The sequence below is a fragment of the Syngnathoides biaculeatus genome, chromosome 22, assembly GCF_019802595.1.
Source record: "Syngnathoides biaculeatus isolate LvHL_M chromosome 22, ASM1980259v1, whole genome shotgun sequence".
Classification (NCBI taxonomy): domain Eukaryota; kingdom Metazoa; phylum Chordata; class Actinopteri; order Syngnathiformes; family Syngnathidae; genus Syngnathoides; species Syngnathoides biaculeatus.
The window spans coordinates 12,512,541-12,539,280 of NC_084661.1; the positions used below are offsets into that span (position 1 = coordinate 12,512,541).

At 42.4% G+C, this 26,740-nt stretch overlaps 1 protein-coding gene across 6 annotated transcripts; it reads right to left on the bottom strand.

The window, feature by feature from the left end:
• Nucleotides 1–150: 150 nt before the first annotated feature.
• rab11fip3 (RAB11 family interacting protein 3 (class II)) lies at nt 151–26,685 on the bottom strand. 6 transcript variants are annotated; one of them, XR_009793500.1, is made up of 15 exons: nt 24,018–26,685; nt 18,968–19,061; nt 15,937–16,013; nt 13,305–13,477; nt 10,464–10,664; nt 8,658–8,795; nt 7,235–7,270; nt 7,029–7,122; nt 6,508–6,752; nt 5,427–5,508; nt 5,198–5,335; nt 4,598–4,753; nt 4,144–4,284; nt 3,487–4,008; nt 151–3,266 (listed from the first exon to the last, which is right to left on the bottom strand). XR_009793500.1 is itself a non-coding variant. In XM_061809461.1 (14 exons), the coding sequence occupies exons 1-14, from the start codon at nt 25,820–25,822 to the stop codon at nt 3,895–3,897; spliced, it is 1,758 nt and encodes a 585-aa protein (XP_061665445.1). In that variant the 5' UTR covers nt 25,823–26,685; the 3' UTR covers nt 151–3,894. The 6 variants fall into 6 exon arrangements, 5 of the variants coding, with proteins under 5 accessions (XP_061665445.1, XP_061665443.1, XP_061665444.1 ...); XM_061809461.1 differs by having other exon boundaries at nt 151–4,008; nt 25,754–26,685; XM_061809459.1 differs by having other exon boundaries at nt 151–4,008.
• Nucleotides 26,686–26,740: the final 55 nt, after the last annotated feature.

Consider the following 26,740-nt stretch of genomic DNA (forward strand, 5'->3'; position numbering starts at 1 on the left):
CCTAGCGGAATGCGTCTACGATTTCGACGCATTATTTTTAATGTTACTTCTTTCTTTATCTTAATTTAGCCTTGTTAAGTGCAATTTATTACAATATGATGGTAATATTATAAATCAGATCATCGAAATGAAAGAGACAGACACAGCCAGTTATTGTATTCCTTTTATTTTCCTACTCGTATGCCCACTGTTCACTTTTATAATTTCCTCTTTTTTACAATGACTGAACTCATAGTTACCCCAATAGTAATTTGATTTATAGGGATATTCCCCCCAAAATAAAAATAAAATCATTTTAACCAGTAGTTATCATTTACACATTTATTTCTCAAAATATGTTTTACAATTTCTCCTTTCTACAATATTTCACCTTCCCGTGTCATACAATAAATGGCAAATCACGCACTACGCTCGTAGTGACGGTCGTGCCTGGAATTTTCTTTGGACATCGGAAGTGAGCGCGGGAGTAAAATCCACAAAAAAAAAAAAAAAAAAAAACCTGACGATTCATATTTACACCGTTGATAATTTAAAAATGTTGCCGTGGTGTGGTCAGTGCTTTTCTTATCGGGTTTGTTTGGAGGCAAAGTTTGAAACACGGGCACAGTGTTTTAGACTAGCAGAGTGATTTTTGTTTTTTTAATCAGATGAACTTCGGTTATTACAACCCATATTTGGTCAAAAACAATTAAAGGTGGTTAAAGTGCAATCATCTCTGCAAAAACATGAATGAAAAAAAGAGGGGAATGTTGCATGTTACTGTCCGACTTATTGTATTAGTGCTCCAACCATCACTCACGCTCAATATTTAGAGACTTATTATAATTTAGCCTGTTTGTATCATTCCGTGTAACAGTTAAAGCAGTGATTCTCAAAGTGTGGTACTGGTACCCAAGTGGTATGCCCCCCCCCCCCCCCCCCCCATGATACGGAAAATAATCACTGATTACACTTCAGTTCTACTTAACATTTTGAGTACAACCATTTTGCATTTAATCTTATTTAATTTTATGAAACACAATCTACTTGCATTTAAAAAAAAAAAAAAAAAAAGGACAGATGTAAACAGTTTGAGAAACACTGCTGTAAAGAATCAAGTGAGGGGAAAGCTCCGTAATCACACGAAAAAAATGAGAGTAGAAAGTTTCCGGATTCCGTCAGTAGCTTGAATAAGAAAAAAGAAATGTATACAATGAAAATCAGTGTTTCCATGCAGTACCTGACTCCAAAAACGGGAAGACGACTCTAGAAGCTGTAGATCTATAAGAGCGACCTCCGCGGGGTCACGATAATATACAGAAGCATACCTCGATTGATGAACTCTCGCGCCAAATTATTACACGTGAGCTGAGATGATGTGCACGTTTCTCTTAGTCGCCGTAAAATAACATCACCTCAAAACAAAGATGAAACAGTTTTTGTCGACGATAACGAGTGTTGTCTTTGTTACTTATTGAATAAATATCTGTGATTCCGAATAATTGAGGGGAAAACTGTACACGCTACATGCGCTCCTCACTTTAACAGATGAGGAAAATTAAATGTTTTGTTGTTGTTGCTCCCCTCGGACTAAAAAAATACCTACAATCTAGAGTGAGCGTAGAAAAAAACTTTACAAGTCATTTACATCCAAGGCCGTGATTCCGAGGAGTGGACAGGTGAAGAGCTGGGAGTGACAAAGAAGTGAACGTGACAAGTATTTTGTGCGGAAAGCAAAGCTGGACAGTTATTTTCTTTTTTTTTTTTCCCGCCCCACCAAGATCTCATACTTAGAGCCATTGTTCATTTGTCCTCCAAAATCCAGATGAGCGCAGCATTGGTGTGCACCGTGGGTACATCATACAGATTTAAAAAAAAAAAAAAAAAAAAAAAAAAAAGGATTACGCTTGAAGGTCTCATCCCGACTAGGTCCACTGAGTCCACCCGCCGCCGTAACCCGAGAGACGCGACTGCGAAAAACGTGTCCTTAGCCGAAGTATTTTCGATGAAATGTGGTGGTTCCCACGGCCTCGGCGGTTGGTCATTGCATGAGCCCGCACCTGAGCGTGCTTTCGATCCCCGCAAACTTGTCATTTTGCCGTTTTGATCCGTTCAGTGAAAACAAAAACAAAATACAATGTCATTTAAAAAAAAAAAGAAAATGTGCAAAGTGCAACCATTAGACTCAGGTATAAAAGCTGTTTGAGCATTCATTCATTCATTATCTTTATTCTCGGTTCATGTACGATTACGCTCTTTGTCCTAATTTGTGATCTACTGTGCTGCACTAGTAACACTACAAGGGTGAACTAGTAGGCATAGTCACGCATTATCATCAAGGATTTCAAACAATCCCTCAAAGAGCTTTCTGTAAAGTGTTTTTAACATATAATTGCTATTAATCTTAATCTCCATGTACTATTGTGCTTTATTCCCTTACAAGTCAAATATTGTGGTGCACTAGTAACCCTTTTAGGCCCAAATAGAAGGCATGTATTGTGCACGGTTGCCAAATGTACAGTTATGCCTCACTAGTAACATGTACAGTAGTTGACCTCCTAGTACACTTGCTAGTGAGGACAAAAAAATGTACTAGTACATGGATCTTGGCTAAATGCACTAACAGCTTGCAAGAAAATGGTTTGAGCATTTTTAGGCAGTGCACTAGGTTTTAGTTATAATTCAGCACACTAGCAGGTCTTGATAAGTAGGCTAATAGTGGATGAAATGTCGACTAGCCAGGCCTAGCAGCAGCTACTAGAGCAGCTGAGTTCAACACTGTACTCTTATGTCCAAAATTTTTTTTTTTTTTTTTACTAGTGCACTGAATTGAGGAAAAAGGAGCGTACTAATACATGTAACCTTTGACATCAAAGATATTGCGAAATGCTCCCACGGCTTTCCATACCCGTCGCGTATAACCGGATAAACATCTTTTCAGTCTCAACAGTTTCATTGACAATAATTCACAACAACAACAAAAACAAAAAACACTTTCACTCCGCAAGAGAACACTGGAACCAGGTGGGAACGGTTCCACTCCATGTCACTAAAATGTATCCAATTTCTCTCAATTGATCAGAAAGTTCATATATATTTACCAAAGCTAACACATTTTTATTTCATCTGTCCTTCCAATAGATGGCAGAATGTCCATAATGAATCTGCATAGCCACTTTTGTTTTGCTCTTATACATCTTATATGATCTATATATCTCTTTCTTTTTAACATTGATGATAACAATGACGCTCGTTCTCACTTTCCAGCCCACCTGAGCTCCAGGACCCTGTTTCATTGAAGAAAAAAAAAAAAAAAGATGCAATTCATAAGTCACCCAGGTCCTTCATTCAGAAAAAAAAAATAAAATCATATCCCACACCAAAAAAAAAATACAAAAACCAGCTTGGCATTTCTCTCTATCTCCATCCACAAGAAAATATCCTCCACTTGGGTTAAAAAAACAAAAACAAAAAAAAGTCCAAAACGAGCTGACCAGTGCTTCATACCGTGAGTCAGCAGCTTGGTTCAGGAGATGGCGGTCCAAATCCCGGCAATTCCAGTTGCAACTGAGGCGAGTGCGGTCGGTACGCAGGATACATTTTTTGCTCGCCTCTGAGATTAAGGCCTTCAAGGTATATATTTGCCGAGTCCTTCTTTTGAAGTAAAAGCTTTCAGGATGAAGGGTCTTGCGGGATGATTATTAAGTTTCACACGCTCGCGGGGTTCACCCGCCCGTGCTCGGTCGGGTTCCTCTGGCCAAAAAAACACTTGGAAGTCACCAGAACCTGAGGAGCGCGCGCACACACACTCACAAATCTAATAACTTTGTATGATTCTGTCTGATTACTTGTTGTTATTGTAGATGATGAGGTCACTGTGTGGCTTTTGTCCCCCGCCCTTCATTCAGATGGTGCCTATTTGACCTCAAGAATGGAGGGATTGGACTCCATGATGGCAACAATTATTTTATCGATGTAGTCCTGGAGTCTGTAGTTGATCTCCTCCTGTTTGTGGACGGCCTCCATCAACTGTGGCACAGACAAATAGAGCATTGCGTCTATCTATTTTATTTTATTTTTTTTAACAAAACAGGCTTAATCACATGTATCAACCCTAACTATTTTCAGTCATAATCACACTTTTGAAATATACGAATCAATCACCTCAGAGCGGGACACAGAGTTGATCTCGGCTGCCAGGGAGTCGGAAAAGGAGGCAGACATCAGGCTCTTGGCTCCCTGGATGCTCAGGTTGATGATCTGGCCGTTCAACTCGTCGTTCTGCTCCTTGAGGCTGCGGTTGTCCTGCAAGAAGAAAAACTACAATCACGCCGACGGCAGGGAAAACGCTGCTAGAGCAATGAGCGAGTAGACGAGAGGTAGGAAAAGTAGGCGTTGTACAGCAGTCGAGAACAACTGCCGTTAGAAACTGGGTACGACATTTACTTATTGTTGCACACCACAAGTAATAACATTTCAAAATAAAAGCCAAGTCAGATCTGCGATGCACGTGAAATATTTATCGTAATAGTGTCCAAGGGGTCGTCTGTTCATGATGGCGTTCTATGACCGGAAGTGAATCTTAATCTCTGTCAAACAAGCAGTCAGAATCTTCCACCTGTTTGAGTCGTTTGATCTCTTGATCCAGTTCCGCTTCTCGCGTACGGGTCTGATACTCCTGCAGTCCAGCGCTGGGTGAGCGGCCCCGCTTTGCTTCCGCCTCCAGCTTGTACAATTGCAGGTGCTCCAGCTGCTTTCGCAAGTCCTCAATGAGCTGAAGGAGACGAGGGGACAGCAGTTATTGGGAATCCATCCATCCAGCCATTTATCCTCACAAGAGTCACCGGGCGTGCTGGAGCCTATCCCGGTTGTCAGCGGGCAGGAGGCGGGGTTCACCCTGAACTGGTTGCCAGTCAATCACGGGGCACATGGAGACAAACAGCCACACTCACAATCACACCTCGGCGGCAATTTAGAGTGTCCAGTTAATGTCGCGTGCTTTTGGGATGTGGGAGGGAACCAGAGTGCCCGGAGAAAACCCACGCAGGCACGGGGAGAACAAGCAAACTCCACACAGGCGGGGCTGAGATTGAACCCGGGACCTCAGAACTGTGAGGCACCTGATCCACCATGTTATTGGGAATCCATTATTCATAAAATTCCTGCTATTCGTGCAGCTATGTGTATTGCAGTGTATCGTACTAATGTGCAGACCCACCTCCTGAGTGCTCTCCTTCTCCTTCTGATTTAGATGCTGCTCATGGCTTAGCTTGTCGGCCATCTTCTGCCGGGTCTCCATCTCATCCTGCCACTTGTCGGACACCACGTCCACCTCATCCTCGAGCTTCAGCTTCTCCTGTAAAAATGCAAACGAAAAGGGAACGTGGAGATAAAGGGGATGGTTTCCATCCATTGCGGGAGGAAGAAAAAGGAGCCATGATGCCGACCTCCTCTAATCTCTCAATGTTTGCTCGCAGACAAGGAACACAGGACCTGAGCTCGCTGTTCTCCTCCTGCAGCTGCTGCAATCTGTGGGGGCAAACGAATACATGACTACAGCACTGTAGTCACATACTAAAAATACCGACAGGTACTAAAACTGGCTTGCAGCTCAGTGCTAAAACGTAGATGAGCAGAGGAAAAAACAAAACTGATATCCAATTTTCAAACCATGTCATAAACATCCACAAATTTAGTAGCTCCAAAATGTATGCAAAAAAAAGGCCTGGAACTGAGACTAGGTAGCACGCGCATTGCCACATGGTGGCACCAAAGAGCCAGCAAACAGTTTGCCAAACTATTTTTGCTTTAACCTGGAAGATAGATACAACAAACATTTTATAGCGGTTCAATTACTCAGGTTAGTATTTGGGCCAGACATTATGGCCTCAAAATAAAATCTCTTTTTCCCACAAACAGATTTTTCACCTTTAATGACAGACAAAGTAAATAATGACATTATCTAAAACACATTTTGCTCCCCCCTTTTATGGGATTTGTCCTATTTCTCCTGATGCCAAGAGAAATAAACTTCCCAGCAAGTTTTTTTTTTTATTTTGTTTTATTTTTTTGAAAAAAAAACTAAATTACATCATCTGTACAGATAAGAAAATGAGGGCTTCCTACCTCTGGGGAATTTTAAAAAAAAATGTTTTTTTTAAATGTTTTGGGGCCTGTTTGAAATGTCCTGAAAAAAGGCATTAACATTTTTTTCCCACTGGAGAAAACATACAAATTAGAAATACAGTCTAGTCATTATTAATGTGGTTAAAAAAATCATTAGGGCCTTCAAAATCACATGGTCAATGTAACCTCATTATAGTAACAAAATTTTCTTTCTTTCGTTAACCAATCAGATTTTAAATTTTCCTCTGAAAATAATATCAGCATAACTCCCTCCTCTGATTAATTGGTCAGATGAAAACATTTTTGGTGAGTACTGTAGCATTACTACATTTAACAGCATCTTTGGTGATTACATAAACGTCGAATGTGGATGGCACACTTGCATGCTGTCATTGACTCTACCTGGACTGCAGATTCTCCAACTCCAGCCCTCTCTCCCTCTCCAACTTGCTCAGAGCCTCCTTGTGGCGGCGGATCTCGTGCTGCAGCTCCTCGTCTGCGAGCAGCTCCTGCTCCTTCAGCTGCTCCTCGAGGGCGTTGGCACGGTGCACCAGCTGGAGGTTCTCCTGTCGCAAGCGCTGGTGTTGCTCCCCCGAAGTCTCCGACTCCTTCTCCAGTTCCGCCACGCGACGCTCGAGCAGGAGCATCTGCCAAGAGTTTGAAGCAAATCATTTGTGAATCGGGTGAACGCCTCTTTCAAGCACACATCGAGCTCATGTGAGGTCAACATCCTTCCAGGCCAGTGATTCTAGCCTTTATTGCGCCAAGGCATGTATGTATTCTACATAACAAAAAATGTTACAGCATGTGACCAAAAAAAAGTGCAGAAGTGCGTGTACATCCTCGACTGGACAAAGATTGTCACTTCGCCGAGCTTTCTGACATCAACAAATTGCAGTGCTAGTTTCCAGGCCGCTGCTCACCTTGTCTGTGATGTCATTGTCAGCCAGCTCCAGGATGTCACGTGTCAGGTCGCTCACCGTGTCCAGCGTTATTGAGCTGTTCTGCAGAAGATGTCTTAAATGTGGAGAGACAAAAACGTAGCTGAACGACACACTTGTGCCAGATCTGGAATCCCCGTTACGTCGTCTATTCGAAAACAACATTCAAATCTGCTGCTTCCGCTTACCTTGCCACCTTCTTGCTCGACAGCCTTTTGCCAGCACTGGATGGGAAGAAAGAACAGAAAAGTGGTCAGGGAGAGAAGACTGATAAAGGAAGGAGACACAATCTACTGCTGAAGCCTGTTATCAGCACCGTCCCTTTCTGCTAGTGAAGGATCACCCCCCCCACCCCCCACTAATTGCGGATCAAGGGGGCTTGACGAATTCTCATACTATTTGTGTCAAAATCACAGGATCAAACTTTCAGAAACACTGCAAACTAAGACAAACACTCCTGCATTCTTTCAAAGTGAATGTAGAATGTGCTGATCTGGCCGTAGCTTTTCCCGACAAACTATAGGGGACGAGGGCGAAAAATTACTATTTTAAACAGGTCTTGTGCTGATTTTCATCTATAAATATGGTCCCTTTCACCGTTTTACTACTAAAAGCAGATCAAATGGGATTTCAGGTTTACCGTAACTGCGCTACTGGGCCAGTAATCCTGGATCAGCAAGTCTTTTCTAATCAACAGCTCTTTTAAAAAGCTTCATTCAATGAGTGACCGTGGAACTCAAAAATCAAGAGATGAAAAAGCATTGCGTCACCTGCGATATCTGGTATTACTTTAAGAGTTACAGTAACTGTGGAAAGGCAACAAAAAAAGGTGGAATCCATGAACGATTCCAGGAATGAAGTTTTCCTGCCAATGCAAGCAGTCAAAGCTGATAAAAGAAGCTAATGTGGCCTTTTGGGAATGATGAGTTCAAAATAATATACACTACTCGCAGGTTGTTACGGCTATTGGGCAAAGTTTTATCGTGAGTCTACCATGGACTCATTATAACCTTTGCAAGTAAACTTAAATTACCGTAATTTCCAACCTACACAGCGCACCTGATTATAAGCCTCACCCAGTACATTTGTAAAAGATATACAATTTGCTACGTACATAATCTTAGGCATAAGTTTTAATAGCTTAGCTTAACATAGCAATAATACGGTAGCACGAACTGGGCTGTTAAAAAAAAACATACTGGTACAAAAACAGCTACACAGTAGGAACGCGCTAGTACAGTGCTAACAATGGCACGGCGCTAACAGGGCCAGTTAAAAAAAAAAAAAAAGAAAAAAAAAACCATACCAGTAAAATTCACTTCCTTGGCACATATATTCCACCATCGGTCATTAGAAAACATACACAAATTAACCGCATTACCGCATAAGCCGCAGCGTTGAAAGCGTGTGAAAAAAGTCGTTTTTTTGGGCCGGAAATTACGGTAATCTCTAAACGTTTGACGGGACATGACTTTTTGTGAGTAGTGTAGCTCCCAAAATCTGTTTAGTCAAGTTCAACACAACATGCACACACAACAGGAACACACGTGACACGGCCATCTAACAACACGGCAACACTGCAAACAGGGCCACGGAGCAGACAAGCGTTACCTTGTCATCTCTAGGAAATTGAGGCGAGTGGAGAGGTCCTCCAAGCGACTTATTTGTTTGTGACATTGGCTACAGAAAAAGTCCAGCGCCTCCTCCTTGAGGAAGCTCTGAAAGTAGTCGGGGAGAGGAACGGGTGCGCTGGAAGAAGGACGGGAGGAAGAGGAGGAGAAGGAAGTGGTGAGTGACAGACGAGCATGGGGTGCGTCAAGGTGGGAAAAGACCCCTCAGGTATGATGGGTACCAAGGCTAGCTAGCTAGCTGGAGTGGCCGCTTTGGACCGCCTCATTGTTGGCTGCGGGTGTGTGCAAGTCACGCAGATAATGGCACAAAAAAAAAAGTGAGGGTGGGAGCGGTTGAAACGTTAAACATGGACTGGGTCTTCAGGCTAGAGCGGCTGCTTTAGAGTGCTACGTTGTTTGTCGTGAGTGTGTAAATGGCCACGCGGAGACTGGTGCAAGTGCAATTAAATTTTTTTTCAGTCTGAATTGAGAATCAGCACGTAGATAGATGAAGGCTTTGAGCTGGTGTGACTGCTTTTGTGTGCCTCATTGTCAAATAGTGGAAAAGTCCTGCAACAACAGGGTGGGACACATTACAGCCTACAGTTCCCAGCTGAAGTGGATATAAATTATTTTTACGGCTCAAACTAAGTTATGTACAGCCATAAAAAAAAAATTATTTCGCCAAAAAGTGGCAACCTAAGTATGAGTTGAGTCAAAAAAAATTTTTAATTCTCCCTCCCCCCACCCATCTCTGCTTGCTGCTACCGAGTTAACAATAGCGTGAGCACCCCATATAAAACAGATTAAATACATAGTGTAGTAATTCAACGGGGAAGCCTGTGCACACTCCTCGTGGCCATGCTGCAAGCTGATTGTTCATTCAAGGAGTGAGTCAGCTCTTCCATTATGCAACCATCTGGCACATTCAGACACAAACGCCGCATCGGCATGAGGAGCAGTCAAAGTGTCACTTGATGGTCACATGCATTGTTGTCTGGAGCCATTTTCATCTCACTGACAAATTAATGCGTGTGTCATTTTCAGAGGAAACAGGGTGAATTTACAAGTTGTCAAACAAGCTCATAACATTAAGACAAATCTGCACGCGTGTGTGTAGGCAGCCACCGCTGAGCATGACGCATTCGCAACGAGTGGGTGAAGATGGTGGGATGCAGCATCGATTTTTTTTCTAAAATTAGCAACATATTCTGTACACAATGTGATCTTTTAAATAAGGCTTAAGTTCAGAGAATGACAACAAACCACATGTAGCTACAGACTTTACATGAAATTTCTTCATTTGAAGTACCCGTCGCATGTATTTATAGACCTCTCCGGCCATGTCAGATCTATCACAATCAAAGAATGTTATGTTTTTGAATTACAGAGTACAGATGAAGAGTGTATAAATCATAAATGTAATGTTAGTTCCCTATGAGGTTTCCAGACCTCTCAGGTCATCGGGTGCACGCTTATTCAGTGTTTCCAGAGCCAGAACCAAACCAAGTGAAGCGCCTTTTCTGTTTCCGTCCACCTCAACTGTGGAACATGTCTCCAACTTTCACTACATATAAATCTGAAAATTTTGCTCATTACTACTTTTTCAAAATTCAAAAATATTGACTTCTTTTCTTCATATTGCTTTGATTTGGGGATTTTAACTTTTTATGATAAGATTTTGGTCTACCTTTTCATTTTTGCTGCCTGTCTGCAACACATTTTGGTCACTTTCAGACTTTCACTTTAATGTTAAATAGCACAATGACATCCATATTTCAAAAGTGATGTCATTAAAGGAAAATACCTGGGAGATAGCAGCGAGGAGACGTCGATCTGCTGAGGGGTCTTCGCCAGAGGGGAATCAACCACGCCGTCAGTGACCTCCTCGGCGCTCTCCAGCAGAAGCTCCGAGGTGTTGCTCTCCCCGAAATCTTCAAAATGCTCCTCCTCGCCGCCGATGACTGTCATCAAGGAAGGGTTGTGCAACTCAGAGTTGAGGGAGAATCTTCGGGAGAGAAGCAAAGAACGATGCTTAACAACAGTTAAACGTATCAACAAAGGCACTGAGCCATACACGGACAACAATATCGGGTTTTTATTTTAACTAAATGTACACTAACAACATGTCAGACAGTTTATTGCTTGGCTCGAGCCATTCAATACAAAGAGAAGCCATTTTTAATCACAAGAACACCGGCAATCTCGACGAATTGAGGGATGGCTAATCTGCTAATTCACATTAATCCTAAAGGCAGCTTTGGTGGAAACAAAATGGCCTGGCTTCAGTCATGAAAAACCACAATGGATGTGTGGAAGGATTTTCGTATGGGTCTAACGGGGGTCAAGAAGCCCTTATGTGATTATAAATTTCTTAATTGTCTAGCATGATCAAAGCTCATCCGAAAACCGTTGAGCAAATAGAGATTTGTGACCCCAGACCTTCGGAAAAATAAATCCATCTTGAATTAAAACCTGAATAGTGGGCTTTTCCTGTTTGCTGACAGGATACGTCGAGTTCCTTGGCACACACAGGATGAGGATGTCCAAATCAGCAGAAAAGCCTCCTCTCTCAGCATATAAACTAGAAAAGCCAATCCTGCTTGTACACAGGACTGGTATTATTTTTCCGTCTGATTCAGAGCTGAAACCGTGAAACGGCGAGGTCGGTGGGTTAAGGTTTACAGCAAGGCACGTTTTAAGAATGCAAACTGCTCTGAACAAACAGTAGACCGACCTGGTTGAACAGAAATGCCACCAAATCACGAATCACTTACCCTTTACCCAGGCTCTTAGCGCATGGCCCCATATTGAGGGTCGGTGAGGAAAGAGGGCGGATCACCGAACGCCCTCCAATGCTCTGGCGTGAAAGCCCGGGAGCAACTGGGGTTAAAACCCCAGCCGACCAGAGAGGAATCCTGAAGTCTTACCGTTTAACCTCAAGCAAAACCAAGACTTTCAACTGAGGAGAGAGCAAAGGTTCTCGTCAATGAGAAATCCAAGATTGTGGTCCCGAGGAGATGCCTAGTGAACGTGCACAGGGGCTGATGGTGCAGCTTCAATGGAACAAGCAGACTGAAATCAGGGTTGCCTATGAGTGGGTTAATAAGATTTGAGGCTAAGCAACGGCCATCAGACAGTCCAGCTGACTGTCCGTGGGCCAAATGTGTGTGGGGACACAGGACCTGGACAGGGTGGGGTTGAGGAGGCTAATCCTGTTAATAGTCTTAAGCCCTCACCCAGTCCATTGTAGCATACACTGTGAATGTTTTCAGTTGAAGGCTAGATTTTGATTTAGCGTCAAGCTGAGGAGGAAAATCCCAGAAATCAATCAACTGAGAACTTCCCGATGTTGAGTCTCACAAGAGGGAGAAAAGGTGACATCGGGATTTGGGAGATTGGAACAGTGTTCCTGTCGGCTAGACTGTGTGAACTCTCTTACTCCAAGAGAATGCATGGCGAAAAAAAACAGGAAAACAACCAAAGAGCTGAGCTCAACACTTCCTGAAATTCAAGGTTAGAAAAGGAATGCCAAACACAGTCAACAGTTATAAAGAAGACCAAGCAAAGTCAGCACCTGTCACTTGCCTTAAACACTATTAAAACTGGAGCATAGACAAAACATTTTCATCATACAATAATATTGAAAAAATGTGACACCTTAAATTAAAATGCAACCCTTTAAAAAAAAATGTGGCGGGGACTGTAAACAAGGTGTTACACATTAGAGTTTAAGTTTTAGTTAGCCTGAAAACCGCAGCAGTCAACATCCCATCAGAAAATATGCCATCTTACATGGTGGTGTGTTTTATTTTGTTGGCTATACAAGAAAAAGAAAAGAAAAAACAGCTGTACCTAAATGGAAAAGAATAGTAAGCTATCCTTCCCATTAATCTTCCCGTCTGCTGACCTAAATAAAACTCGGACAGTCACTTATCTAGCACCGGGTCAGTGCGTGGGTTACTCGAGCGCTTCAGCTTTGCTATTTCCAACAACTACGTGTGGTGAAAGATCATCAGGTGTGCCACAGGGAAGTACCCAGTTCAACTTAATTGGTCGGTCTCGTTTTTGTTTTTCTAATGTAAAACTAATACAAAATCTTTATAGAAGCGTTGTTTGTACGCGTTATTGCCGTGTAAAAAGTAGCAGTTATCACTGTAACATAATTTCACTACAGATTGTTATAGCAGACGTTTGTTAATTTTTTTTATTCACGTATGTTTCACATGTCAGTTTTATAATGAACTTCTACTGAGTGAAATAAACTGAAGTCAGCACACATCGCCCGTTATTTACAGACACTGCAAGTATTACAGTGAGTACAGGGATTGAGGAATACTTTAAAAGTGTGTTTTAATAAGTCAGAATTTGTTAAAACGGGAGTGGGGTAGAATCATCTACTGCTGGCTGGTCTTAGAAAGCATCCTTTGTGATTAAAGGGGGTTCACTGTCAATACTTAGACATTTTTAGCTCTGGTGAACAGATAATTTATTTTTAATAATGTAAAATATGTGCCTTAGCTCAAAGCTTTCGCTGAACATTATGCCGCACTTTCAAAAACAGGGCAGGCTTGTTTAATCACAACAGAGGGCAATAATGTAACAACCAGAGGAAGGTCAGCAGTACATTGCGTGACTTCTAACCAACCTATTGATGGCCTCTTCGGGGTCGTGAAGTGCCGCCTCGATACCGCTGTCCGTGTCGACATCCTCGTGCATCTCAGGGGGCACGAGGGCGCCGGTGTCCTCATCGGTGAAGGTCTCGCATTCGCTGTACGTGCTCTCCGAACCCAGGTAGGCGCTGTCTGTCACCTCATTTTGCTGCGACCACATAAGAACTCGGTTATTAAAAAAAAAAAAAAAAACGGGACTGCATGCGTACAACTTAGAGCTGATATATCAATTTAGCTTTGGAAATAAAAACACATACTTGTGTAACTAATCTGACATCCAAACACTAATTTAGTCTTTGCAGAATGGAATTAAATTGTGAAAATTCATTGGATTTCAGAAGTAAATGAGGAAAAAAAAAAAAATTCAATCCCACGAGTGGCATTGATGCCAAGAAATAACAACCAAAACAAATGACGCACTGTGAACAGACTTCACAAGCAATCTGCTGCTTTTCAAATGTCTGGTAGAAGCAAAGCACCTTTAAGCTTTTAACAGGAAAAAAAGGCAGATAAAAAGAAGAGGGGAAAAACAGAAAATACTCAAGACTGGATTTGAAGCAATCTAGACACTAAATTGTGCCCTGGCTGTAAAGTAACAATGAATTCAAGACAGGTGAATCAGAAAGGCAGGCGTACCGAGCTGTATGACGTGTCAGGAGAAGCTGGGCCAGAAGAGCTACCCACCGTGTCCAAAACCATTCTCCTAGGACCGAGTCACAGAGAGGAAAGATGGTCTGCCATTAAAGCATCCTATAATGCTTCCTTATCCTCCACTCGCACACTCACGACAGTGCAGGTTTGAAAAAAATGGAACGCACTGTACACACGTCCAGTTCCGCTGGGTGGTCAGGGGGGTGGAGACCAAAGTCCAAAAGTTAGGCAGTTGTAACGTTACACGACCAGCGGCAAGATAAAAACCAATGGCAACGTGTAATTTGGATCAACATTGTAATAATAATTCACAACTGGTGAGGTCGTATTATCTCAAATTGTAAACCATTAAAGCTTTTACATAACTGCTATCGCTGTGTGCTTTTGTTACAGATTAACAGCAGGTTACTGGTTTGTACTTCAAATGAGTTTCATCAAGATTTTAATGAATAGGTACAATTTTAAAACAATTGAATTAAAAAAAATGGAGGGATATGTGGATTGAAGGAAAAAGTGTGCAGACAGGTTTTTTTGCATTTTTGCTGGACAGAGTCACCATGCTTGTTTGGAAAGTAAACATTGGCAGAACAGTGCGACCATTGAGGAGGTACCCTTTTTTTTTTTTGAGTGGAAAAACAAGCCCGTGGACACAGGTAGGGGGGGGCGACTACTTCAAAAAGATGCAGACAAACATTGCTCACAGCCACCAAAGAGCTTCATCATTGAATCAATGTTTCGATTGATATAAATATTTTCCTTTCTTGCTTGTGGCCATTTGTAGCAGTTGGTTGTGTGAAATATTCATGTGCAACTTCACATAAAGACCATTTTTTGGGTACATCTGTCAAAAATCTGCAGTAATGTTTCGAGAAAAAAAAAAAAAACAACATCTGGCGCAAACATCTTTGGATCCAGCCTCAGAACTTACAGGGTTCTTCGATGGGCGATGCCCCTCCCCTCCATAAGCTTTCTTGGAAATTTTTGTTTTTGCGTAATACTCTTGACAAGCACACACCCATGAAACAAAAACCCTGGCGGGGTTATCAGCTCAAACTGTATGAAGTGTTGGACATTTTTACTACACACAAAGTGACCACATTGATATCGAGCAAAGTACAGCCATTGAGGTAGCACGTTTAAAATGCCTCCCTGCTCTAGCACACGTGACACAATCCTATAACTAATTCCATTACACTATTGTACACATTATATCAAAATTTCTCCCTTCCTCCAATAACTGAATATGCAATGTACATTCACAGGTCATTGTATTGTAGATTACTCATGATAATAGTCAGACGTCACAAACGGTAACTTGTAGAAATAAACACGCATGTTGACATTCAATCTGCATGTCATTGCCTTGCACTTGTGGCCCGTGACAACAAAGTCGAATGCGCCCTACAAAAGGGATTTTGCAGCTTTTCTGCACCTGCACAGCTGAAGCGGCCCTGTTCTAAGAAAACCAAGCAGGGCACTTTGTCGCCAAAAGGTTAAAGCAACACTAATCGTGACTCCCCATTGTTCAAAATGCACACACCGGCAGAAATGTTTGCATTTTTGCAGACGCCAGCAACAATATGATGGTTAAATATACAAGTTCAAGGGGGCGGAGGGCGAGAGGGCAGGGGGGCAACAGGAATGTCAGATATGCTAACCACATCTATAAAAACAGTCTACACTTGTGTCTTTCACGATCCGCCCGGTTCAATATTTGTCAAAGAATCCTGTAAAGCTCAGCCTGCCAGATACTACTAAATCTCAGCCAAACCTGGTTGTTTAGCCTGCGAAATATTCTCAGTGGTAATGATAGCCCTGCGAGCCGGCTCATTCGGTTACAGCGGAAAGAGTGAGAGTGCATGAAGAGTTCAGACTGTGAACCTCACAACCACCACAACGACAGCGAGTGGTGGCGAAACAGGGCGGCCTACACGACCTTTGTGTGCAGCTCCTCACCTCGTCGTATTCCTCCGGGCAACCCACTGCTCCGTCGCCCGGACTGTAGTTTGCGCCGTACAGCTGTGGCTCCGGACCTGCAGATAGAAGAGGAAAGACGTGTTTCATGTGTGCAAACATTACGTCACTCTGCAAAAGGAAGCTCGACAAACACAGGAGAATGTGTGCGCTGCATATAAACAACCTTCGTGAAAAAAAATATGTAGGTACAGTAAACTCTTGGTATGCTTCAGGGATTAGGGACAAGGCCTGGCTTTTTTTTTTTTTGTTTAAATCCTAATTACACAACATAATTATATTTCGATTCTGACTATTATTCCAAAATCCCATCATTTCAAAGGTTCGGACGCGAGCAAAATGCGAAAACATTACAAGTGCAAAACACAAACCTGCATCCAATTGATCTTAAAAAAAAAAAAAAAAAAAAAAAAAGTGACAACAGACCTGTAGGCGAAAGAGTGCAACCAGAGATGAAAAAGACGGCGTCTCGGGTGTCAGCCTAACAAAACTCCGAATGCTCCCGGGTGAAAAAGCAGGAGCCGGGAGACCCAGTGGTTTTATGTAATAGTCTGATGCAAGATACTTGTACACACTGCAGGCCATTTTAAGCGAAATGAGATTGAAGACATACCATGGCTGCAACAAGGGATAACAAGTTTCCATAACCCGCAGTCTTCTTTTTTATTAAAAATAAATACCGGCCCATTAATAAGAGGTTCAGACGCAGACTGCGATACAAAAAGCAGGTTTCCCTTCCAGACATGGATGTTGTGTGCACATACAACAAATAATAGTAAAGCTGAGGAGGCTTTCAAAAAGGATAAAAGAATGAAGGAGTGACTGCAGGATGGAGCTACAAATAAAAACACGGTAATCCCTCCTTATATGGTGGTTCACCTATTCATGGTCTGGTCCTATTGCAATTTTTCATATTAAACTAAATTTTTATAAATATCTTTATTATGTGTTTAAATAGGTTTCAATATGATTATAGCATGTAGAGGTTTTTTTTTTTAAACTTTTCAAAATCATTTTTATTTTTTAAGCAATTATGTATTTTGTATACATATGCTTGCAAATGTTTTGTGTGTTCAAATAGGTTTACAGTCTGTTTAAAAACTGTGCATTAGTGAATGTGGGTAATTCAAGGCTTAAACTATAAAAAGTATGCTGTGTCTACATATCAGATTTATTATACATGTACTACTGTATTCTATGTTAATTATAAACTTGTAATCATTTTTGTGTGAGGAGCTTGTTTCGCTCCCTCTCTCTGATATTGTACCATCACTTTTCTGGAAGACAATGAAAGATGGCAGCGGTCGGGGATGGGGGTATGCCAGTTACACGAGGCAGATGATAACAACTGCCCCGGTTCATGTGTACATATGACATCAGCTAAGGGGAAAAAGAAAAACTTCTTAGAAACAACCACCCTAGTTGCATTTGAACTGTTATCTAACATGCAACTTTTTATTTGTATCTCTCATTATTTTCAACTAGCTTGTCCTCTCTTTTGTCTCCTAAAAGGTTAACATTTTTGCCTTGACAGTCTGGAACGTAACTCCACTGATGACTTGGGGAGAAACAGTAGACTGGAAAGATACTGTAGTGAGCACACTTGCAGGTCAATATAAGGTTCTACAGTCCAAGGGTATCAAACTCATTTTTGTCGTGGGCCACATTGTACTTGCAGATTCCCTCAAAGGGCCGCCTCATCATATTTACTACCGTAATTTCCCGCCTATACGCCACAACTTTATTTCCACACGCTTTCAACCCTGCAGTTTATGCGGTGATGCAGCTAATTTGGGCATTTCTTCTAAGGGCCGCAGAGGGGCACTCGAGCGGAAAAGGTAAGAATGAGACCGGTGGAATATATGTGCCGAGGAAGGGACTTTTTCTGGCCCTGTTAGTGCTGCGCTAGAGTTAGCGCTGTGCTAGCCTGTTGCTGCTGTGTTACAGGTGTGATATTTACAGGTAAGTTTTATTTTAACCTGTTAGCATTAGTGCTACCGTTAGCGCTAGTGCGGGGCTAGCGTTTTTGTGTGTACCATCTTTCTTTGTAAGTGTCTCATGCTTCAATCTGATTCATTCTTCAATGTGGGCACTTGCGGCTTTTACACAGCTGCAGCGAATGCATGTACCAAATGGTATTTCTTTTACAAATGTACTCGGTGATGCTTGTAACCAGGTGCCCGCTGTAGGCCGGGAATTACGGTAGTTTTATAATCAGAAATCAAACGTAATGGGTTTTTGTAACTATTGTTGTTAGATAAAAGCTCAATGCTATCATGATATAACAATTTGAAATTTTGGTTCAGATTTGAAAAAAAAAAAAAAAAAAAATCAGGGAAGTTGACACACATGATTTTTCTCCACGGGACACATAAAATCATGCGGCGGGCCAGGTGTGGCCCCCGAGCCTTGAGTTTGACATCTATGTTCTACACTAATTTATCTTTAACGGGCAACAGAAATGCAAAATGTAATCATTTAACACAAGTACAGATGACAATGATTTAAAATGTAACTAGTGGCACGGAAAGCTAATTATTTTCCATGCTTTTGTAAGTTCTTATTGTCAAAATAACATTGAGATTTCTGAAGGCGCATTTACGACAGAGCCGTGTCTCTGGCAACCCAAAAGAAGAACAATAAAAAAAAAATGGCCAGGCCCCAGAGAGAGGGAGGGAAGAGGAGTGTTAAATTATTCAGGCGAATAGGACTCTGCCCTCAGTCAAGCTCTGAAACGTCGCCAACTTGCCTCGGTGTCCGCCCAGCTCAAGCTTTCAAGTGCATCTCTTATTTATGTTGAGGGGTAACAAGACCTCTTCAACCCAGAAAGCTCTGGAAAAAGAGTCTAATGGTATCAACATGCGTGAGCAGATTGAGCCAAGCACTTCTTTTATGCATCACAACAACAATCCGGTGCTGACATTTTGCTTTGATTTAATTGAGATGACCCTTAAAAAAAAACAACAACCTATAACTGCTGTAATTTTAAAATCCCACTATGTGTTTCACTCACCTCCATTGCTGATAGCAGAAATTCCTCGGTGGAAATCTTCAAAGCTGATGACTCCCAAGCCACTGGGATCCAAAAACTTGGTCAGATCTTTAACCTAAAGGGTAAGAACACAGCAGAGCATTCAGAAACTGAAATCATTTTTAATTGGATGGGAAAGATCCTGAAAAAACATATTTAGCCTTATAGCACAACAATTAAAAAAAATTCCAATGTCCCTGCTATAAAATTGTGTTATTATGAGTGTACGATTTTGAGTCATCCATGTCATATTTATCCAGAAAAGGATTAATCAAGGCAACTGGACTCTTCTTGATTTTTTCTTTTTCTGTGAACGTTAAAAAAAAAATACATTCAGGTTGAATTCAGGTCAAAAACCACAACATGACCCCAAGACTTTACAAATTTTACGGGAGAAATTCTGTATTTACAAGGAAAACGATATATGCAAAGTAACTGATTTTTAAATAGAATTATGATGGATAAAAATTCAAGCACGCTCCTGTGAAGCAGTTTGTTGTGCGCAGCAAAATTTACACTTCATTATTAAAATAGGTTACATAAGGCCACCTGCATACTGTACTGTATATTCCATCAGGCAGTAACCTAGCAACGAGAGCATGCTTCTGGCACAGCAGCATCTCGGAGAATAAAAATAACATAAAATCGGAGCAGATCTGCGCTGTGGGGGGGGGGGGGGGGGGGCGTAAAAAACTCCAGAGTCCATCACCAATGCCAACTGTGTGGTGACCTGCCTTCAAGGAGATTTAACGCACAATCATCACTGCAGAGCTGACAACTGCCGGGGAGAATCGAAATCTACACACAAATAACAGACTAGCACAGGCCAACGGGACAGAAAATGACACAACCCCCTTATTACGGTACAATCACGAGCAAATTCAGTGAGTCTTCTACGGTTTACACACTTCTATTGTGTTTAGTAAATGATCTTGTTTTTGTATCAGTTACTCTTGCAAACAAGCTAAGCTGTTCAGCAGTGCTGATCTCTGACTCGGGGCAGCTAAGAAGGCTCACACAAGCTAATAAACTTAGTACAGTTGGCTTGGTGGGCTACACCATGAGTATGTGTGTGTGAGTTGTGGCCTAAAGCAGCACCTTATGCGTGTTAGCGCGTTTTATTTGTGTTTACCCATTTGTCTCGTTTAACAAATGGCTGAACATGCTTCTGTGACTGTGGCTCTCCTTGCGCACATGTGAGGGCATTATGGTTCCATAACTGCTTTTGTTTTTCTTTGCACTTCACTCATAACTCGAAAAATGTATACATTTCTCCTAAGTCACCCAACCACTGTACTTTCGATCAAGTGGAGAATCTTTTCCATTTCACAGTGGAGTAAAACGTATGCAGAAACAGTTCCACGGGGTGAGGTGAGAAACCAAAGGTGTGACTGCAAAATTCGCACTCAATATTGAAGAGCATTGATATTCTGCAGAAAGTCCCAAATAATAACAGAACAGCAGTATAAAAACAACTAAAACTAGAATGATTTAATAATGCTAATCTGTCTGAACAAAACTGGACGTAATCTGGACAAGCACTAAACTGTTCACTTTCATAGATAGCCTCCTCCTGCCTTATGCCACAATTTACACAAAAACTGCGTGATGGCATTTTTTCTCCAATTGTGACAGATCTTTAGATCTTGCCCGATGGCCTGCATCAGGCTTCATGGTCTTGGACAATGTACCACGCACACATTTAACGTTTAAGGAAAGGACGTTGGTCTGAACTCTATTAGGTTCATGTATGTGGTCACTAATGACTTCATGGTGTGTACTCCGGTACTATAAGCTTGATTTATGACATTGTGTGATATTCTATACTACCTTTCTAACAGAGCCCTGAGAAGCTATCCAAAAATCCAAAAGCAAACATAAAATCCCTGAACTCAAAGGCCTTTTGCGGCTTCTTTGGTCGACCGAGCATTGAGGTCATTGTGGTTTTTCTCGTTCCTCTATTTGTGTCTAATCAGTGATGACGCATGCCTGACCGCACCCCCCACCCAACCCCCCACCCCACACCACTGTGGTTCTTAACCATTTTCAGAAGAAAATGCTTGTGGTGGAAGAATTCCTATCCATAACAGATCAAATGATCAATAGTTTCAAAGACATGCCGAGAGACTGCCTGAGAGCAGAAAAGGACATACGGTAGACACAAGGGGAGCTAAATAGGGGACATTTCAGGCCACTGAACATTCCATTGTGGATTAGAGGGGCAGTGCATAAAGGCAGAGCAGAGGCAAGCTGGATAAATGCGGGGTTGGGAGCGTCGACGGACAAGAGAGTCGCCGCCACAATGCGGCTTGGTGCGGCTTTTGTGCACAGTTGGAGTGAAAACCAGTGAGCGTAGCGGTTACCGAGAAGGCTTTCAAACTCCAAATGCCGCAAGTTTGGAGCAAATCTTTTGCACAACAGTAGTAACGCCGCACCAAAAGTAGCGGGCTGAGTTTTAGTGCTCCAAATACAGACAGGAATAACAGCTCTCAACTAAATTGGACGGTTTTCAGGCTGCAAAATTCTGAGAATTTCTCAAGTTTTAAACTTTCAATGGGAACTGATCTGAGTAAACATGGGAATATGATGGTAATTCAAACTGTATTTATTGGTGGAAAATGTAATGTTTTCACATTTTCATTGAACTAACCTGATAAATTGCCGAGATAACGAATCGGACCTGGTAGTAAATCAAGTGACTCGACTTGGATTCGGTGAAAAACTTGATCGGGAAATTCTTAATTAATCATAAGGAGTTGTCAATATTTCTCCCCAAAGAGAAGCATGCTTGCTGTTGAAAACTTATATTTATACCAGGACATATTTTCCATCGTCCTCACGGGCTAATCACAACTAGTGCATATGCCTCCGTATTTGCACATGACAGCTATCACATCCTGGAATAATTTTTTGGAGGGGGTGGGGGTCATTTGCATGCTTGGGCACGTGTATGCAAAAACTGACCGCTTGCCTTGCGGGCGTATTTACAAAAAGGAATCAGGTCAGACAAAAGTAAATGTCTGGTCTGAGACATTAACTTCATCAAAGCTAGACCTGAATTAAGATTTGCTGTCTTTGTCTCTGGATAGATTTGTGGCTTTATCCACAATCAACTCTGCCGGAGTGAAAACCTTTTATGGCACTTTATTCCGATGTTAGCTCTAAACTCAATTACCTACTTGCCCTACGCTCCTGCTGGCTTTTTAATATCCTACATGTACAGCAAAGTGCTTGATTAATGTCCCTGTGAGTCCAAAGGCTACTCTGTGCTTTTCTTAATCGGCTGCGAAAATAACGGAGTGTTCCCAAACATCCCACTCTGGTCAACTTTGAAATCTCCCTAATCAGAGCTGATTGGGCGGGTTTATCGGGTGTTTATGTTAACATGGTGTGAACATCAGGCACAGAGATCTTGTTGGACCACTGGCTCACCCACCACTTCTTGACTTGGTCTCACCTAGTAAATACCGCAGACATATAAAAGTTTTTATAGCGCTCACCTGTTTATATTGGGGTTCGTTTGTGACCCCGCTACATTGGAGATATTCAAGTCATTGTTTTATTATGGATGTGTTTCAACCATGTGGGAAGGGGGGGGGGGGGGAGTACATTTCACAACAGTCTCTTCATATCACAATTTTCACCAACTACAAATGGGTCTGCGCTAGCAGGAAATCATATCTGATGGGCTTTCAGTCGCAGCTCATTAATATTGGAAACTACGGGACGAATTCCAAAATAAATATTACCCGGGAGAAAAAATAAATAAATCAAAAACAGCAAAGATGCTGCTGAAATATGTGGGTGAAGCAGAAACTAAACAGAAGTGCAAGTTAGTATAAAGCCACACCTATGAGATCAAATGAGGTTCCACTATCACACAAATGTATCCACTCGAGTTCTCACCAACTACATGACAATGGCCCACTTTTGTGCCCAACCCAACACAACCCAACACAACACACACACACACACATGGACAGCGAGCAACCAAACCACGATGACCATCTGACTCAGGCATTTTATTCTTAATCCTTCCCAATTCCCTGCATGGTGATCCATGGATGCCTAATTACGAGCCATGATCAGGGCCAGTAGAGAAAGACTGAAGAAAACAGAAAGGGTTAAAAACCACGTCAATATTTTTGCCATTGCATACAAGGGGGAAATAAATGTATTTTTGAGCAAAAAAAATGTATATTTTTAGCTTGTTGAAACACTACATTTGGTTCGGGGTTTAAAACCAGCAGAAAAACTGACTGCGCTATCGGCCTTCAGGCTGTTATATAATGTTGAATTTAAAACGCAACCTGTGCATTTTTTATGTTATTTCTAAGAATTATTTTCAGAATGTTTAAATGTGAATGGAGGAATGCAATAATGGGTGAGGGTCACGCATGGAGGGATCCGTCAGGCATTTCACAGGCGCTAATCCCTAAAGCAAATGCTATGCAAATGAGAAGGATGAGCGTTTGTTATTTCATATCTGGAGGAAATGCTTGGCCAATACCACCAATATGCCTGACGGGCGTATTTGGATGATAACTCAAATCCTCGGGCTGGAATTGCCGGCGAACGCGTGGAAAAACTAATCCCCGCGCTGGTTTCAGTCATGTGACGTTGAGCTTTTTTAGTACGAGAAAACCAGGAGCAGTTGGCGGCAAATATTCACAAGTGACACTGTGCTGTGATACTGCAGAAGCAATAAACAAATTGCTTGCTCACACCAACTTAACAAATGGCAGATCCACCACTCTGGCCGTACCTCTTTTTAAATAATGGTTTTGGGCAGGAAACTAATTGTTGAAGAGTAAAAAAAAAAAAAAAAAAAATGCTATGTTGCTGTCATTGTATTGTGTTCGGTATGATATGGCAATACATAATATCTTGTTCAACAAACCCTCACAAGGCATACAATGACATCCACTTGTGTGGATTTCAGGTTAGGGTTTCGTTTTGAGTGAACCAAACAGAAACATGAACTATAACTGGAAATGCAAGCATTAGAAGGTACTTTATGAAAACATCTTACCTGATCAGCCCCGTAGGCAGCAGCAAACTCCATAAACTCCTCAATGCGAACAAAGCCATCTCCGTCCTGGTCTAAAGCATCAAATACGGTTTTCAGAGGAGAGGCATCGTCCTCTCTTGTGTACGCAACTGAAACTGCTGGCAGTGAGTCATCTCCCACCATCTTAGAGATGGAAACAGTTTCCGCGCTTTGCTCACTCGTCCATTTAATCTCCTCGGTACAACTGCTCGACTCCAGAACATTAAAATCCTGGCGATGGTTAACAGACGGCGACTGTTCCTCTTCCCTCTGTTCCGTCGTGGCATCAGGAGTGGTTTCATCCTGTGGCTTCAAGTTCCATGTTTCGTCATCAGTGGCCGAGGACAAATCCAAAGCCAATGACACGCCGGCTTGATGGTCGGCCACGGAGCATATTTTGCTTTCCATCAAATCCTTAGACGTACTTTCCAGAGAGACGCTCCCACAGCTGAGCTCACCACGGACGGAGGCATCGTCGGCCGGAGGATTTGTCGGCGACAAAATCACAGGCAATGAGTCACTCTCATCTTGGAGCGCTAAAGTCCTGAATACCGTAGTGGAGGCATGTTCCACCTCCGAATCCGTGGTTGGTTCTAACTGTGCGCCAGTTGGATGATCAGGATGAATAGTCAGGCTGCTGTTAAGATGTGGACCTTCTAAATCCACTAGAGATCCTTGAGTACACACCAGTGGTGTGCTGCTAAGGTTAAGAGGCAGGCTCCCCTCAGGTAGCTCTAGCGGAGTCAAGCTACTGTTTACTGCCAGAGTAGTCACTTGATCTGGAAATAAACCTTTGTCTCCAGTTTCATGTGACAAAGTCGCCCTGCTCAGCTCTTCCTGTGCCAGGTCTACCAATCCTGCACTGACGCCAAGTGACACGCCCGACGGCTCTGAGGAGACACAAGCCTGATCATCTGAGAGGAGATCAACGGAAATGAGTGAATCTGCTGGATTGGATTCAGAATTCAACACGTGTTGGGAAGACAGTATTGTAGCATGACTGCTGGTTATTTGCTCCGTCTGTCCATTGAGGGCATTGTTGCCGCCAAGTGAGGTCTCGTCAAACGCAAAGTTTTTCCCTACCACATCAGTGAGATTGGGAGAAAACAGCCACGAGAGCATAAAGTCACTGGTTTCATCAGGTTCCTTATTTCTTTCCAAGTGAGGTGATGTCTCGGGAGCAGAGGAGAGGCGCTCATCGAAAAACAAATCTCCACAGGGATAATCAGAAATGTACAAAAGTTTATCCAACTCTACCGGAGCGTCCTGGTAGCCTTTGTCCATTTCACTTCGTTGGGATGTCAGACTGGGGTCACCAAAACGCAAACCTGTCTGACCATTGTTGTTTTGACACAGCACACCTCCATTGTTTGAATCCAGGGTGAGAAACCCAAGAGGAAACGTTTGCTCCGATTCCCACTGCGCATGCCCCACAGGGCTGGACACCACCGTGGGTTCCATTTATTTTGGCAACTGGTGCCTTATCGCGAAACCGAATTTAAATGCCATACTTTAAATGAAGTTATACGATTACAATGATGCGTCATTCTTCCGTGTGGAAAAATTGAGTGACGGAAAGTTTTACACATTTTTCCAAGTTTCGTTTTTTCAACTTGACGGGCCGGCAGCCACATCTAACAAACGTATTCGATGATGCCAATGTCATTTTTACCTAAACTGTATTTAATTCTTCAAATCTTTAATCTGAGTTGACTCACTTGGTGCCTTTCAGGCACGTCAGGTCCACTCACGGATTTCTCCAAAACTCGCCGTCTCAATCCGAACATCGTCGAACCTTTCAGTCGGGAAATTGAGCCAAAACGACGTGAATAACACCCCGGCAACGTACTCGCAAAAACAAAAACGCGAGCTGCATCTCGAGTTTAGCGGGGTTATTACGAATGTTTTGTCAACATTAGCTTAGCCGGTTTAAAAACATCGTATACCGTCGCGAGCTAATTAGCAAAAAACTGATGATAACGTGTGGGCGGAACGAAACGGTTTAAGGCAGCCACATTGGCGTTTTTTTACCACTCTTAAGGGATTGCCACGCGCTTATCCTGACATATATTGGAGGGAGAGAGAAAAAACAAAACTAACTCATTTCCCGCATCCCACCGCTTGTCATCGGCTAGCTGTCGAGCTAGCCGAAATTAGCCTATTAGCTCGCCACCAGGCCAAATGGTCCCTCTTTTAAGTCATCAGAGAAATATTAAATTCGGCTTTAAAGTCATCTGATCCGCGGATGACGTCGTCGGTGATATATAGGTTTGTATTCTTTTTTTTTTTTTGCAACGGAAATCCACCTGTGTCAATGAGGCCAACCGTGATGAATCGACTCACTCCCCCTCCGCCTTCCCGAAAAAAAAAAAAAATCCTTCCCCACAAAATGTCTCCTTGTCCCTTTGAAACAAAAAAAAGGTGGATTAAATGGGGAGAATATGTTCCATGGTTCGGCCGCCGATGTTGTCACGTACGAGCTCTCTCTCGCATCAGCATCCCAACACTCTTCCTCCTCCTCCTGCTGCTGCTTTCGTCTTCGTCATCCTCCTCCTGCAGCCGCAGACACGCGCTGACGTTTCACGCAAGCGTACAAAACACTCCGCAATGTCACTTTTTTCCCCCAGCGCAGTCGGTATCCCCAAACAATTTACGTAAACGATTGTTTATATTACAATCTATATATTTTTCGCCTTCAAATTGCA